We start from the raw sequence: 15,785 nt of genomic DNA on the forward strand, positions 1-15,785 counted from the left end.
GGAGTGAGGGGACTTTTTGGGATAAAATTGTCTTATGAGCTCAATTGCATCCCCTAAAAATTCATTGGTTTAAGCCCTAACCCCCAATATCCCAGAATGTGACTGTAATGGAGACACGGCCTTTAAAGAGGTGGCTTAGGTAAAATGAGATAGTTAGAGTGGACCCTAATCCAATACAGCTAGTGTCCTTATCAGAAGAGGAAATTTGGACACAGAGAGAGATGCCAGGGATGCATGCCATGTAAGAGGCAGCAAGAGCATGGCCATCTGCAAACCAAGGAGAGACGGCTCAGAGGAAAACAAGCCTTCCCCAATGGCTTGACCTCACATTTCTAGTCTCCAGAACTGTGAGCAAATAAATTTCTTTAGTCAAAGCCACCCAGTTGCAATGTTTTGTTGTGGTGGCCAGAGCAAACAGATAAAGTAGTAAGTCCCTCCAGCACCCTAGGAGGTTCTGCTTGTTGCCATTCCCCAAAGGCCATCCTAGCCATGATGAGGGCAGGTGCGGTTGTTTGGGAGGAGACCACTGTGGAACAAAGAGAAAGAAGGCTTGCTTGATGCAGCAGGGAGTAGACTACAGATTCAAGAAGGGCTCTAGAAAGGTCCAGCAATTCAGCTTGTCAGGGAACCCTGAGCTGTATGTAGTTCTTGCTCTCCTGTGCCCTGCAGGATGGCTTGACCCATTTCTGTTCTCACGTCAGACCCTAAGGGCAGGGTCATCTGGGCCACAGACCCAGGCCCGGTGGGCCTGGTGGGCTGACCTGTGGGCTATTCTTATGCCTTCAGGAAACCCACCTTTACCACCTGGCTGTTGTGACTGGCATCTCTGAGGCTCTGTTTCTTTGTGTATAAAATCGAATAAGGACACATCACGTGCTAGCAATCCACCAGCATAGGGCGAAGGCTCAGCAAAGAGAAGTTCTCTCCTCCTCTGCTCTTTTAGGTCAGCAGCAAATGCAGATCGGGGTGGGGACAAGGTAAACACATAACTTGGGTGGAGATCTGATTGATTAGTAACTCATAAATCATCTGAAACCATACTTTCCTTTTGATAGTCAACCCTCTGTAAATACTCAATGTGTTCTCACCTTGTTATCATTCCCAATGATGTCGAATGCGTGGTTGCCCTCTCCAGTATAAAAGTTTGATGCAGCTTTTCCTGGATGTACCTGTCTATAAGGAGTCCTGCTTGTCACAATGGTAGGTAACTGGTTTTATATATAAAGGCTAGAAAAGCAAAAGAGAATATGTATTCCTATTTTAATATGCGTGTGCTTCTACCACATAGCATTGAATGGTAAATGTGACCTAGTTAGGAACCTTATGTTATTACCTGCAATTCAATGTGCAGAGTATGAGAGTCTGAGAGCTTGCGAAAATTGTAATGAGTTTAGCACTAGTTCTGTTCTCTAAGATCTAAGTTGTTTTTCCTTCCAGTAATTCTGGGGTTCAGTTAGATTTCGTAAGTGTCTCTAATTCTTGGGTCCTATGTGAGTAATTTGAAATTAAAAATAATTTCAGAGCTACATGACTGCATCGTTTTTGAGATGAGGGAACTGAGCCTGGGGAGGGGAAGAAGCTGCCACTGGGGTCTCACTGCAAGCCTGTGAATGAGCTGAGATAGGAACCCAGGCATCCCTCTCTCCCTGCCAGGGGCTCCCAAACTTGGCTGTGCAGTGGAAACTCCGGGGGAATTTTGAAGAACACTGACACCCATCTTCCACCCCGACACTCTGATTTAATTGGGCTGCAGTGAGAACAGAGCATCAATTTTAAAAGCTGCCCAGGTGATTTGAATACTCACTCAAGTTTGGGAACCATTTCCCTAGGCCCTTTTCACTGTATCATGTGTTAAGGAAAAATCTTGGGTTTGGGGTTGTGTTTGTTGGTTTATTTGTTTGTTTTTGAGACAGGATCTCACTCTGTTGCCCAGGCTGGAGTGCAGTGGTGCAGTCATGATTCACTGCAGCCTGGACCTTCCTGGGCTCAGGTGATCCTCCCATCTCAACTTCCCAAGTAGCTGGGACCACAGGCGAGCGCCACCATACCCGACTAATTTTTGTATTTGTTTTAGAGATAGGATTTTGCTATGCTGCCCAGGCTGGTCTTGAACTCCTGGGCTCATGCAATCTGCCCACCTCAGCCTCCCAAAGTGGTGGGATTACTGGTGTGAACCACTGTGCCTGGCCAAGAAAGAATTTTGCTTCAAAATTTATAAAAACCCATGCAGGCTTTTCTTGTGTCTTAAACTTGATCTTTCTTAAAACATTCTTTGCTAATGCTGGGGAATGAACTGGGCTGCTGTCGGGGCTGCAAGGGAGATGAGGCAAGAAACAGCCAGCCACGTGGGAGGAGCCAAGGGAGGTGGGAGAGGGTCCTCAGGAGGGGACCCCGGGCCTCCTCTGGGCCACTCAGCAAGACAAACTTGCTCTCAGAAACTGTCCAGAGGCAGAACTGGGGATGGTAAAACAACAGTGGGGTGGGAGGTCCTCCCCATCTCCACTCGACAGGCTCTTCCAGCCTATACTCTATGCAGCCTCACAGTGAACTTAGCAAGCTGCGGAGCTGGCAATACCCCTGCCTGCCTAAGATCCTGAGGACCCCCAACTCTTTATTTATCAATTTAAATTTATTTATTTATTTTATTATTGTTATTTTTAGTAGAGATGAATTTTTGCTATGTTGCCCAGGCTGGTCTCTAACTCTTGGGCCCAAGTGATCCTCCCACCTTGGCTTCCCAAAGTGCTGGGATTACAGGTGTGAGACATTATGCCTGCCCAGACCCCCAACTCTTGATCATGGGATAACCCTTCCAGGAGCAGTAATTTACCTAAAGAGACACAAATTTTTTTTTTTTTTTTGAGACGGAGTCTCTCTCTGTCGCCCAGGCTGGAGTGCAGTGGCGCAATCTCGGCTCACTGCAAGCTCCGCCTCCCGGGTTCACGCCATTCTCCTGCCTCAGCCTCCTGAGTAGCTGGGACTACAGGCGCCCGCCACCATGCCCAGCTAATTTTTTGTATTTTTAGTAGAGACGGGGTTTCACCATGTTAGCCAGGATGGTCTCGATCTCCTGACCTCATGATCCACCCACCTCGGCCTCCCAAAGTGCTGGGATTACAGGCGTGAGCCACCGCGCCCAGCCAAGAGACACAACTTCTAAGGATACTGCCAGCCTACTTCACCTCAAGGCTAGCTGTACCATCTAGAAAATCCTAGCCCATTCTGGCATCGTGGTGTAATCTCCTGCACACATCAGGAGCTCAGGGTTACTAAATGCAGGAAAGGAAGACACAAAGGGCGGGAAGGCTGGTGGCAGAATAGAAGACAGGAATGAAAAAAGCTTTAGAGCCTCTCTACTCGGGGGTGGGCCTCAGACCAGCAGCGTGGGCATCACCTGGGAGCTTCCGTGTAAGTCTAAAGACCTACTGAAGCAGAATCTGCAGGTTAATTAACAGGCTCTCTGGTTGGGCGCGGTGGCTCACGCCCATAATCCCAGCACTTTGGGAGGCCGAGGCGGGCGGATCATTTGAGGTCAGGTATTTGAGACCAGCCTGGCCAACATGATGAAACTACATCTCTACTACAAATACAAAAATTAGCCAGGTGTGGTGGTGCACTCCTGTAATCCCAGCTACTCAGGAGGCTGAGGCAGGAGAATCACTTGAACCCGGGAGGCGGAGGTTGCAGTGAGCCAAGATTGCATCACTGCACTCTACTCTGGGCGACAGAACGAGATTCCGTCCCAAAAACAAACAAACAAACAGACAAACAAAACAAAAAAAAACTCCCAGGAACTTATATGCACATTAAAGCAGCACTGGGTTGGTCATTGTTCCTGGGTTCTCACCTGGGAGACTAGGTAAAGACACTGAGGCACTGGCTCCGAGATTGTGTTTCCTATGAGCTCCCTGGATAACTCTAATGGTCACCCAAATGGGAGAACCCCTCTTTTTACAGGGAAGGAAAACTGAGTTTCAGAGAGAGAGAGAGAGACAGAAAGGGAGGGAGGGAGGGAGGGAGGGAGAGAGAGAGAGACAGCGTTAGGCTATTTCTGAGATACTGTCAAGTGGATAATCTCAAAATTAAATAATTTGCTCTCTGCTGTCACCATGTTTGGGCTCTCCCCCAGTGGTTCAATCTCCTGCCTCTGCTCTAGAGCTGCAGGAGACTTGGGGATTTTGCACATGTCACTTGTCCTGGGATGCAGCCCTGCTTGTCCCTGTTGACTCTCCTGCTTTGTGACTCAGTGAAACAAGATCCCCAAGATTCCAGTGATCCCCAGTACCCCAGGAGCCCTCTTTCTGCATGAAGGGAGTAAAAATGCTGTCAACAAGGCTGGCTTTTTGGGGGGAAAAAGTTTAGGTTTCCACAATGATTTTGAGCTGAAGGCTACTCAGAAGAAGAATGAAACAGAACAAGTGCCACTCCAAGTCCTGGCTTGAGCTGAATGTATCAAGGCGTTGTGTTGTTTTTAAAGAATCTTTCTTTCTTTTGGCTATAAAACTCATATATTTTATTGTAGAAAATTTAGAAAATAAGAGGAAAAGTCCAAAGAAGAAAATTGTCATAATCTTCCCATCCAAAGATGACTTGTTATTTGGTACAAAACCCTCAGTGTGTTCTGAGCATCTCTCTCTGCATCACGGGAATCATGTATTTCATAGCCTGCTTCATTTCATGTTGTGACATGTGGTGATCAATTGCTCATGTGACTTCACCTTCTACCTTGCTGGCTCACCAGGTGTTTTTCTGAGTCACTGTTCTCCACCAGCTCTGTTCTTGGGCATTTTGTTTCTTTCCATTTTTCCACTGCAGTGAGCATCGTTGTGGAGGAGTCTGTCTCTGTCTCTGTCTCTGTGCCATTTTTAGGATCACATCCTGGAGATGAAAAGGTGAAATCAAATGTTGTAAACGGTTTTAAGAATGTGGATATATAGTAGCAAATTGTTCTCCATAACGATTGTTCAAAGTAAGTCATTCTTGTGCATATCACCTCCCATAGATGCCTCTATTTCCCTCTGGGTACTATAAATTAAATGATTATTCTCACCATCCCATTATGTTTCTATTTCATGCTACATATTTACATTTCTTTTGTTATCAATAAGTTGAACTTTTTCATGTGTTTATTCATCATTTCTGTGTGTGTGTATGTCTGTGTGTGAGATGCCACTTTATTTCTCTTGCCCTTTTTCTGTTTAAGATGTTTTTCTTCTCCCATTGGTATGTAATGATATTGTTCTGAAAATTTGATATCTTTCTAATTTCAGTTATGTTCTTATGACGTTTATATTCTCAAATCTATTTTTCTTTTATGCTTAGAATAAGTATTTATGTATATATGCTGTGATTATTTTATGATCTTATTGTAAAAACTTAAACCTTGAATCCTTTTAGAATTTATTTCACTAATGGGGACTCAAATAGGAAATTAACTTTGTTTCTTCCCCAAATAGTTCACCACTTGTTCTAATAGCATTTATTGAATAATCGCTCTCCACAGATCTCAAAGAACATGTTTATTTTATAATAAACTTCTACATATATTTATACTTTCTGGGTTTTGTTTTTTTCTTTTTTACCCTATCCAACTACCTTTGGAATTTTCTGGGTTTTCTATTTTGATCTCTGTGTTTGCCTTTTTTTTTTTTAAAGACAGGATTTCACTCTGTTGCCCAGGCTGGAGTGCAGTGGTGCTATCATGGCTCACTGCAGCCTCAACCTTCCTGGGCTCAAGTGATTCTCCACCTCAGCCTCCCATGTAGCAGAGACTACAGGGACACACCACCATACCCACCTAACTTTTGTATTTTTTGTAGAGATGGGGTTTCACCATGTTGCCTAGGCTGGTCTTGAACTCCTGAGCTCAAGCAATGTGCCTGCCTCAGCTTCCCAAATTGCTGGGATTACAGAATTGAGACACTGTGCCCTCCCTATCTTTCTGTTCTTATATGAGTAACATACTACTTCAAGTAGTGTCACTTCATAATTAATTTTAGCAATCTTACAGAATAAATGCCTTCATTCCCATTGTCAAAAGACAAAATTACGACAAATTTAGTTTAAAGATCTTAATTGATTTTTTTTTTTTTTTGAGACAGAGTCTCACTCTCTTGCCCAAGCTAGAGTGCAGTGGCACAATCTTGGCTCACTGCAACATCCGCCTCCCAGGCTCAAGTGATTCTCCCGCCTCAGCCTCCTGAGTACCTGGGATTACAGGCGTGTGCCGCCACGCCCAGCTAATTTTTTGGTATTTTAGTAGAGAATGGGTTTCATCATTTTGCCCAGGGTGGTTTCAATTGCCTGAGTTCAGGCAATCCACCCACCTCCGCCTCCCAAAGTGCTAGGATTACAGGCATGAGCCACCACGCCTGGCCCTCAATTAACTTTTACTTGTGAGTCTATAATCAGGGAACACTTCATTCCATAAAATAGATCGAGTGTTCTGCAGAGCTGACCAGAGAAGTTTGGCTTTTTTTTTTTTTGAGACGGAGTCTCGCTCTGTCACCCAGGCTGGAGTGCAGTGGCCGGATCTCGGCTCACTGCAAGGTCCGCCTCCTGAGTTCGTGCCATTCTCCTGCCTCAGACTCCCGAGTAGCTGGGATTACAGGCACCCACCACCACACTCGGCTAATTTTTTGTATTTTTAGTAGAGACGGGGTTTCACCGTGTTAGCCAGGATGGTCTCGATCTCCTGACCTCATGATCCACCCGCCTTGGCCTCCCAGAGTGCTGGGATCACAGGCGTGAGCCACTGCGCCTGGCAGAGAAGTTTGGCTTTATAGACAGCAAAGAGCCAGGAAAAGCAGAAACAGAGAACAAAAAGCAAATTGGTCTTTTCGAAGTGACTTTGCTTATAAGTTAAAGCACAGGGGACTTTCTCATCATGTCAGCTAAAACTGGCCTGTTGGGCATTTGGCTATTACCTCTCACTCTCTTCTAATTTCTTAGAAGGTTGGATAAGCAACTTAGTTTTGGCTTAGTGGCAGAGAACTTCAGCATGGGCGACTGCATTTTGGTTTGGTCTGTTGGGCCCAGTGCAGCTCAGTCCAAACAAATGGCCTCCTAAACATTTTTTTTAACACCATCTTCCCTTTCAAAAGTTCCCAGAAATTACCATGTTAAGGTTTGTTTGTTTATTTAGCTCATCTCAAAAAGATGACAAAGTCAACTAGATACTTTTCCTTGTTCTACAATTTCAGCCTAGATTAACTGGTTTGTTCAGTTATGAGCTCCACATCATAACCTCTCACCAGAGCCCAGCCGAGATCCTGGTACACAGCACTCAGTCAAGGATTATCCTTTGAATTAATTCGTTCTCCACCCTGACCTTTCTTCACATTACAGAATGTTCTCCCGGGCAGCCTTGTGATCTTTGCCACCTTCGTGACTTTATGCAATGCATCATGCTATTTCATACCTAATGAGGGAGTTCCAGGAGATTCAACCAGGAGTAAGTCTTGGCTTTTCAATGTTTATTATGTAATTGCAGCCTGGTAGATGGACCTGTCTGCAGATGAAAGCCTTTGTGTTTCTGTTTGTTTGTTTGTTTGTTTTTTGAGATAGTCATGCTCTGTCTCCCAGGCTGGAGTGCAGTGGCGCCATTTCGGCTCACTGCAAACTCCTCCTCCCGGGTTCCAGTGATTCTACCTCCTCAGCCTCCCAAGTAGCTGGGACTACAGGTGTGTGCCACCATGCCTGGCTAATTTTTGTATTTTTGGTAAAGATGGGGCTTTGCCACGTTGGCCAGGCTGGTCTCGAACTCCTGACCTCAGGTCATCTGCCCGTCGCAGCCTCCTAAAGTGTTGGGATTACAGGTGTGAGCCACTGTGCCTGGCCTCACTTGGGCAGCCTTCTAAGAACACAGTAGCCTGGGCCCTGTACCCAGAGATACTGATTTCATTGTTCTAGGGTAAGGCTGAGACATGGGTGTCTTTCAAGTACCCAAGATGTTTCACATGTGCACCCAGGGTTGAAAACCACCGATGCAAAGCAAAGGGAAGTGTAGAAGTGAGATACTCATCCAGAGATAATCCAGCAGGAAAAAACTTGGTCCCAAGTACCCATAGGCTCACATGGCTATCTAATTCAATAAAAGGGCCTTATTTTTTCTTGAAATATCTGTTCTGAAATAAAACTTAGAAGGATATAAGCTTTCTGTAAGAAAACATTATCAGTAGCATGAACTGAACAGTACTGGAATTAGCCGTGGGTGAATACGGGAGCACCATTCTTAGATACCTTTAAAATAATTGAGCTCCTCTCTCTCTGGGAGGGATGTAGATAGCAGGGGCAGGACTCAATGTCCTGATAGGCCTTGTTCTCACTGCATGACTTGCACTGATGATGTTGTGTGTATTGTTTTAGAATGCATGGATCTCGAAGGAAACAAACACCCAATAAACTCGGAGTGGCAGACTGACAACTGTGAGACATGCACTTGCTACGAAACAGAAATTTCATGTTGCACCCTGTAAGTCTCAAGCCAGTGCTGGCCAAGAGGGGGACATAGCTGTTCTCTGAGGAACAGCTACTCTCTCTTGCGAAATTCCAATCTTCAGGGGTTTAGTTTTTGTTTTAGTTTTTTATAGACTTTATATAGAGTAGTTTTAGATTCACAGCAAAACTGAGCAGAGGTACAGAAATTTCCCATGTGCCTCCTGCCCTCACACATGCACGACCTCCCCGTTATCAACATCGTCCACCACAGTGGTGTATTTGTTATGACTGATGAACCTACCTTGCACATCATTATCACCTGAGTCCATAGTTTATGTTAGGGCTTCCTCTTGGTGTTGTGGTATTGGGGGGTTACTTTTCAGTCCTATTTCTTTCTTTTTAAAAAATTGTGGGCCAGTCACAATGGCTCACGCCTGTAATCCCAGCATTTTGGGGGGCCGAAGCAGGCGGATCACGAGGTCAGGAGATCGAGACCCTCCTAGCTAACACGTGAAACCCTGTCTCTACTAAAAATACCAAAAAAATTAGCCGGGCGTGGTGGCGGGTGCCTGTAGTCCCAACTACTTGGGGGGCTGAGGCAGGAGAATGGCGTGAACCCAGGAGGCAGAGCTTGCAGTGAGCCGAGATTGCACCACTGCACTCCAGCCTGGGCGACAGAGCGAGACTGTGTCTAAAAAAAAAAAAAATTGCGGTAAAATATACGTAACGTAAAATGTACCACGTTAACAATTTTAAATGTATACTTTAGTGGCATTAGGTCCATTCACATTGTTGTGGCATCACTACCATCCACCTCCAGAACTTGTTCATCCTGCAAAACTGAAGCTCTATACCCATTAAGCAGTCACTCTCCATCCCCTTCTCCCCAGCCCCTGGCAACCACCATTTCACTTTCTGTCTCTATGATTTTGACTACTCTAGGTCCCTCATATAAGTGGAATCATACAGTAATTGCTTTTTTGAGACTGGCTCATTTCACTTAGCATAATATCCTCATGGTTCATCTGTGTTGAAGCTTGCATCAACATTTCCTTCTTGTTCAAGGCTGAATCATATTCTGTAATATGGAGAGACCACATTTTGCATCTCCATTCATCTGTTGATGAACACTTGGGTTGTTTTCCACCTCAATCTCATTTCTTTTCTGTTGTTTTTGAAACTTGATAAGTAGCTTTATTCCAGATGGGCTCCTGAAGACAGGAAAGGGTATCTAATTGTCTGACACTATTCTAGAGATTGGCCCAGTCATCACTTCAGTCTGGGCCTTGTAGATTTGCAGAAACAGCAGTGGCTCTGAGCATAGGCAGAGGGATCAGATGTGAGGGGTAAGGGAGGATCTGTAGTGTGCCTTGCACCATAAAACTTATGCTGCTTCACTGCTCAAGTTTAACTCACGTCAGCCCAAAGGCTATGCAGATGTTTTCTGCTGGGTTGCTATGGACACCAGAAGTCTAGAACTTGAGCAGGCAGAACACAGTATCCGCAGTGCCGTCCTAATTTACCTGTTTCCTCAGCAGCTATGTCCATAACAGCTACCTAACTCCCAGCCCCCCAAATCCATCTAACCTCTTCATGTAGCCTTGGCTTGTAGTGTTCTGCAGGAACAGGAATGGATCTGATGGCAGAGCATTGGTGTCAAGGGGCATTTCCCAAACTTGTCTGATCACAGACTCACCTGGGAAGCTTGATGAAATACAGATTCCTGGGCTCCATCCCAGAACTGATTGATCAGAATCTGTAGGGGAGGGGCCAAGGAATCTGAATTTTAACAGGTGCCTCGAGAGTCTTATGAGGACACTGTGAGTAAAGAAGCAAGCACTTGACTTAGATCAGAACACCTGAGTCCTACTGAACTTGAAGTGCCTGGAGAGTTCCAGCCACATTTATCGAGCAGGCCTCATGCTAGGTGCCTAATGGAACAGAGGAATATTGGACTGGGAGATGGCTGGCTGCTCAGAGCAGGCTCCTGGGCATCGCATTGGCCAGATCACTGGGTATTACAGCTGAACCTTGATTTTGTGGCTCCAGAGATTTGACATTGTCTTTATATCAAGTGTTGATGTCACTCTGGTGGAGTGTGATTGTATCCCAGCCAGGTGAAGGACTGGTGACTGGTCCCTCCCTCACATAGGAGCGTGGCTCCCTGGTGGCTAAAATGTCCATGTCACCCAGATTTGGCATCCCTGCCCTCTTCTAAGATTCTCCACTGTAGGCTGGGATTCTTGTGGTCTTGGTGTGGAAATGAGCCAGGCTGCTCCTTGCAGTGAAGAGGGAAGAACCTCACTGTTGGAGTCAGAGTAACTTGAGTCTGAATCTCCATTCCCTTGTATACTAGCTGTGTGACCCTGAGTCAGTTTCTGAATGTCTCTGAGCCTCTGTTTCCTCACATTATAATTATGTGGCTATGATAATTAAATGAGATTCTGTGTATACATTCTTTAACCCAACAAACACTTAATGCCTTCTCTGTGCCAATTCTGTGTCCTGTGATCCTGGGACAGTAACTGACACCTGGTCAGGTTTCAAGGTTTCAAGGTTTCAAGGTTTCTACTGCCATGTTGCCTATTCCATTTGGCACACTGCTCCATGCAGGGGAAATGAATCAACACCTTCTTCCCTGGAATTGCCTCACTTCCTTTGTTTTTCTCATGAACTTTTTTCTCCTCCATGGAAAAATACAGACTTTGATTAAGCTTTTTCTGGAAGAAGTTTTTGGACCCACTGCACCCTCTATGGGACGCTGCCCAGATCTCAAGGTGCTCGGTGGCAGTGGAGCCTGAGGCTGGGGGCCCAGGCAGAGGCTCCCAGGCAGGGCATGGGAGATGTCCTGGGCTCCACGCTGCCCGGGCCCAGGGCTGGCTCCCTGACTTGGGTGAGGAAAAGGGAGTGGGAGACAAAAGGCCAAGGTCATCCAGCCACTGACTCTGGATAGCTGAATACCCGATGTTGAGAGTTTCTCCCTCCCTCTCTCTCTCTGCTGTTTCCTCCATAGAGCTAAGTCTGGTTTGCATTGAAATAAGCATGCAGTAGTATGCCCTTTGCCTTACCAACTTGTACTTGCACACAGGCAGCACAGATTCACCATTTCACTTCCTACCACGAACTAAAAGAATTGTATCTCTTCAACAAACACCACTTTATTTTTAACCTTTTTTTTATTGTGGTAAAATGTATACTACATAAAATGTGCCAGTGTAACCATTTTAAAACATACAATTCAGCGGCATTAAGTACATTCACAGTACTATGCAACCATAAACACTATTTCCAAATCTTTTTAATGACTCCAATCTCAAACTCTATATCCATTAAACAATAACTCAGATTCCCTGTCCCCCAAACCTGTGGTAATCTCAAATCTACTTTCTATCTCTATGAATTTGCCTACTCTAGATATTTCACATAAATACAATCACACTGTGTTTGTCTTTTCGTGTCTGGCTTATTTCACTCAGCATGTTGTCAAGGTTCATTCATGTTGTAGCATATATCAGTACTTCATTCTTGTTTCTGCCAGAATAATATTCCATGGCATGGTCATACCACATTTTGCTTATCCATTTATTTGTTGAACACTTGAGTTGCTTCTGCCTGTTGGATAAAGTAAGTAATGTTGTTCTGAACATTGGCATACAGTGTTTGTCAATATACAAACATTGGCATGTAATGTTTGAGTCCCTGCTTTCAATTCTTTTGGGATATATACCCAGGAGTAGCTTTCTGGGTCATATGGTAATTTTTTGTTTAACTTATTGAGGAGCTGCCAAGCTGTTTTCCACAGCAGCTGCACCATTTTACATTCCTACCAGCCAGCAATCACCTTTAAACATGAAAAACATGAAAGGTTTTAAATGATATTTCCCAATTTTCTAAGTAAACATATGAATTATAGAATCATTGGGAAAAAGAAGAAATACCTACTCATAATCCCAACTGTGTAAAGGTAATAACTATTAACATTCTATTTTTATTTATTTATTTATTTATTTGTATTAAAAAAATTAAGACAGGGTCTCACTATGTTGCCCAGGCTGGTCTCAAACTCCTGGGATCAAGCTGTTGTCTCACCTCAGCCCCAAGTGGCTGGGATTACAGGCATGTGCCACCATGCCTGGGCTTCTATCATCATTTCTTTTCTTTTTTTTTTTTTGAGATGGAATCTTGCTCTGTCGCCCAGGATGGAGTGCAGTGGTGTGATCTCTGCTCACTGCAAGCTCCGCCTCCTGGGTTCACGCCATTCTCCTGCCTCAGCCTCCTGAGTAGCTGGGACTACAGGCGCCTGCAACCACGCCCGGCTAATTTTCTGTATTTTTAGTGGAGACGGGGTTTCACCGGTTTAGCCAGGATGGTCTCGATCTCCTGACCTCATGATCCGCCCGCCTCGGCCTCCCAAAGTGCTGGAATTACAGGCGTGAGACACAGCGCCCAGCCCTATCATCATTTCTTTATGTCTCTTTTCTATATGTTTTTTCTTTTACATAGTGGATATCAAATTTTATATCACAGTTTTGTGGGCTGATTTTTCCACTTAATATTCTAGCATTGGGCTGGGCATGGTGTCTCACGCCTGTAATCCCAGCACTTTGGGAGGACAAGGTGGGTGGATCATTTGAGGTCAGGAGTTCGAGACCTGCCTGGCCAACATGGTGAGACCCCCCCCCCCACCCGCCATCTCTACTAAAAATATAAAAATTAGCTGGGTGTAGTGGTGTGCTCCTGTAATCCCAGCTACTCAAGAGGCTGAGGCAGGAGAATCGCTTAAACCTGGGAGACGGAGGCTGAAGTGAGCTGAGATCATGCCACTGCACTCCATCCTGGGTGACAGAGTGAAATTCATCTCAAAAAGATTAAAGTAATAATAGTAATAATACATAAATATTCTAGCATTAGTATCATCTCATCTCATCTCATCAGAACTCTTCAAAATATTTGTATGTACTGCAGCTCAATTAGAGGTGGTCTCTGACTTTCATCAGCTTCTCCCTGGGCTCCATGACACTGGCCTGGAGTGACTCATTGCTCTGGTTGGTTGAGAGAGCTCCTTTGCCAACAGGCCTCCAAGTCAGGGCTGGGATTTGTTTCCTTTCCACATTCTAGCAACAATATGCTGGCCACTTCCTGAACAGGGAGGGGGGAGGAGCCAGCATGGAACAAGCTGCCACTTTCCAGAGTAGCCAGACTTGCCCCTGGGCCTGTCAGCACCTACTGATGACCTTCTGTGCCTGCAGGATGGAATGTAGGGGTGAGCTGTGTGACTCTATGGTACAGACTGGTCCAGGTTCCTGGAGGTCACACTCTGGGGCTGCCAGCCAAAGGGTGCCCTTAAGTTGGAGTGTGGGTGACTTCCTGAACAGAGCTGGCACTGGGGAGGGGGTGCTCGGGGTCCTTTCTCTTCTAACAGGCCCCAGTTTTGTCTCAATGACAGTGTTTCTACACCTGTGGGTTATGACAAAGACAACTGCCAAAGAATCTTCAAGAAGGAGGACTGCAAGTATATCGTGGTGGAGAAGAAGGACCCAAAAAAGACCTGTTCTGTCAGTGAATGGATAATCTAATGTGCTTCTAGTAGGCACAGGGCTCCCAGGCCAGGCCTCATTCTCCTCTGGCCTCTAATAGTCAATGATTGTGTAGCCATGCCTATCAGTAAAAAGATTTTTGAGCAAACACTTGAATATGTGTGTCCTTTTAATTTATAATTTATGTATGCATTGATTTAATACACATTATAAAGAATACAAAACATTTAAAAAGGGAGACAAAACTACATATGAATGGCCGGGCACAGTGGCTCATGCCTATAATCCCACACTTTGGGAGGCCAAGGCAGGCGGATCATTTGAGGTCAGGGGATCGAGAACAGCCTGGCCAACATAGTGAAACCCCGTCTCCACCAAAATACAAAATTAGCATGGTGGCAGGCACCTGTAGTCCCAGCTACTCGGGAGGCTGAGGCAGGAGAATCACTTGAACCCGGGAGGCGGAGGTTGCAGTGAGCCAAGATCACATCAGTGCACTCCAGCCTGGGTGACAGAGTGAGACTCTGTCTCAAAAAACAAGCAAACAAACAAACCCAAACCCAAACAAAACAAAATACATATGAATAAAAGTTCTATTTTTCCTAAACTCTATAATAGGTCATTGTGCATCCCTTACTCAGGGGACCACTGCCACTCTTAACTGTTTCTGATGTCTGCACTCTGCTGCCCGTGTCCTGCTGTCTGGTGAACGATGAAAAAAATGTGTGTCTTCAAGCTGGAATTAGATCCCTTCTTTTCTTTACGGTGTTCCTGTTTATCCCTCCTTACTCTTCATCAGGAAGTGTCTTCTATGATGTGTCCCCCACATTCCTCTGTGTTTTCTTGAGGTCAAAGCAGCTTAGAACAAGAAACAGCTTAGAACAAGCCTGTAAAACAGCTTAGAACAAGCCTGAAGAAAGTGCCCCCAAGACCACATGCAGCCCGAGGGGAATTAAAGGCCAGGGGCTCTGCCTTGCAGATAGAGAGTGGCCTGGGTGCAAGGCCCCAGTATCAGCTACCTCTTGCTACACACAGACCACCGAAAACTTAGTGGCTTAAGACAACGACAACATTGATTCTCTTTTAACTGTTTCTGTGTTAAAGAACATCTGTTCACTCAACAGGTCTGTACTAAGCACCTGGGCCAGGTAGTGCTCTAGACCTGGGGATACAGCAGTGAACCAGAGAGATCTCAGGAGAGAACCCTGTTCTCCTGGGGCTTGGACTCAGCTGTGTGTATGTGACAGATCAGAAATGAGCAAACAGTCATCTGTTGAAAAATCAGTGGGCAACTGATAAAGAGCTTTATTTTCCCCTGTCCCTATCTGTTTAAACATGCTATGTGGGCCAGTTGAGCAATCTAGACAGGTCCCTTAGCTTTCTTGTTCACCTTCAGATAATTTTAAAAAGTGGTCTGAGTTACATTTTGAGTTACACAAAGTCTCATTCCAGGGGCTGCATCTGAACTGAGAGGGAATAGGGGACAGGAGAGTTAAGGGCTCCTTCTGCCTGAGGTCATGTTCTAGGCTGACTTCCTCATGGGACTTTTGTGGGCTTCTCTCTCCACAGCTCCCCTTCCGCTCACAGCCTATGACTGTTATCTTAGCTTCTGCATCATAATCTATGTCTCCTGTTGTTTTCTAATGAGGTTGCCTTGCCCCTTGTAGCAGAGTCACTCTTGGATGAGATCCATAAAACCCTGCTATGATCACCTCCTTTGCTGCGGAATGTGGGGAAGCAGTTGGCAACTGAGTATGGAGGACCTCTGTCAAAACTGAGACAGAAAGAAGTGCTATTTAACGTCTAGTC

At 45.3% G+C, this 15,785-nt stretch overlaps 1 protein-coding gene across 1 annotated transcript; it reads left to right on the forward strand.

The window, feature by feature from the left end:
* The first annotated feature begins 1,083 nt into the window (after positions 1–1,083).
* MSMB (microseminoprotein beta) lies at positions 1,084–14,124 on the forward strand. Its single transcript, XM_004049410.5, has 4 exons — positions 1,084–1,200; positions 7,348–7,453; positions 8,368–8,473; positions 13,886–14,124. The coding sequence occupies exons 1-4, from the start codon at positions 1,198–1,200 to the stop codon at positions 14,013–14,015; spliced, it is 345 nt and encodes a 114-aa protein (XP_004049458.1). The 5' UTR covers positions 1,084–1,197; the 3' UTR covers positions 14,016–14,124.
* The last annotated feature ends 1,661 nt before the right edge of the window (positions 14,125–15,785 follow it).

Source organism: Gorilla gorilla, chromosome 8 (assembly GCF_029281585.2).
Source record: "Gorilla gorilla gorilla isolate KB3781 chromosome 8, NHGRI_mGorGor1-v2.1_pri, whole genome shotgun sequence".
Lineage (NCBI taxonomy): Eukaryota > Metazoa > Chordata > Mammalia > Primates > Hominidae > Gorilla > Gorilla gorilla.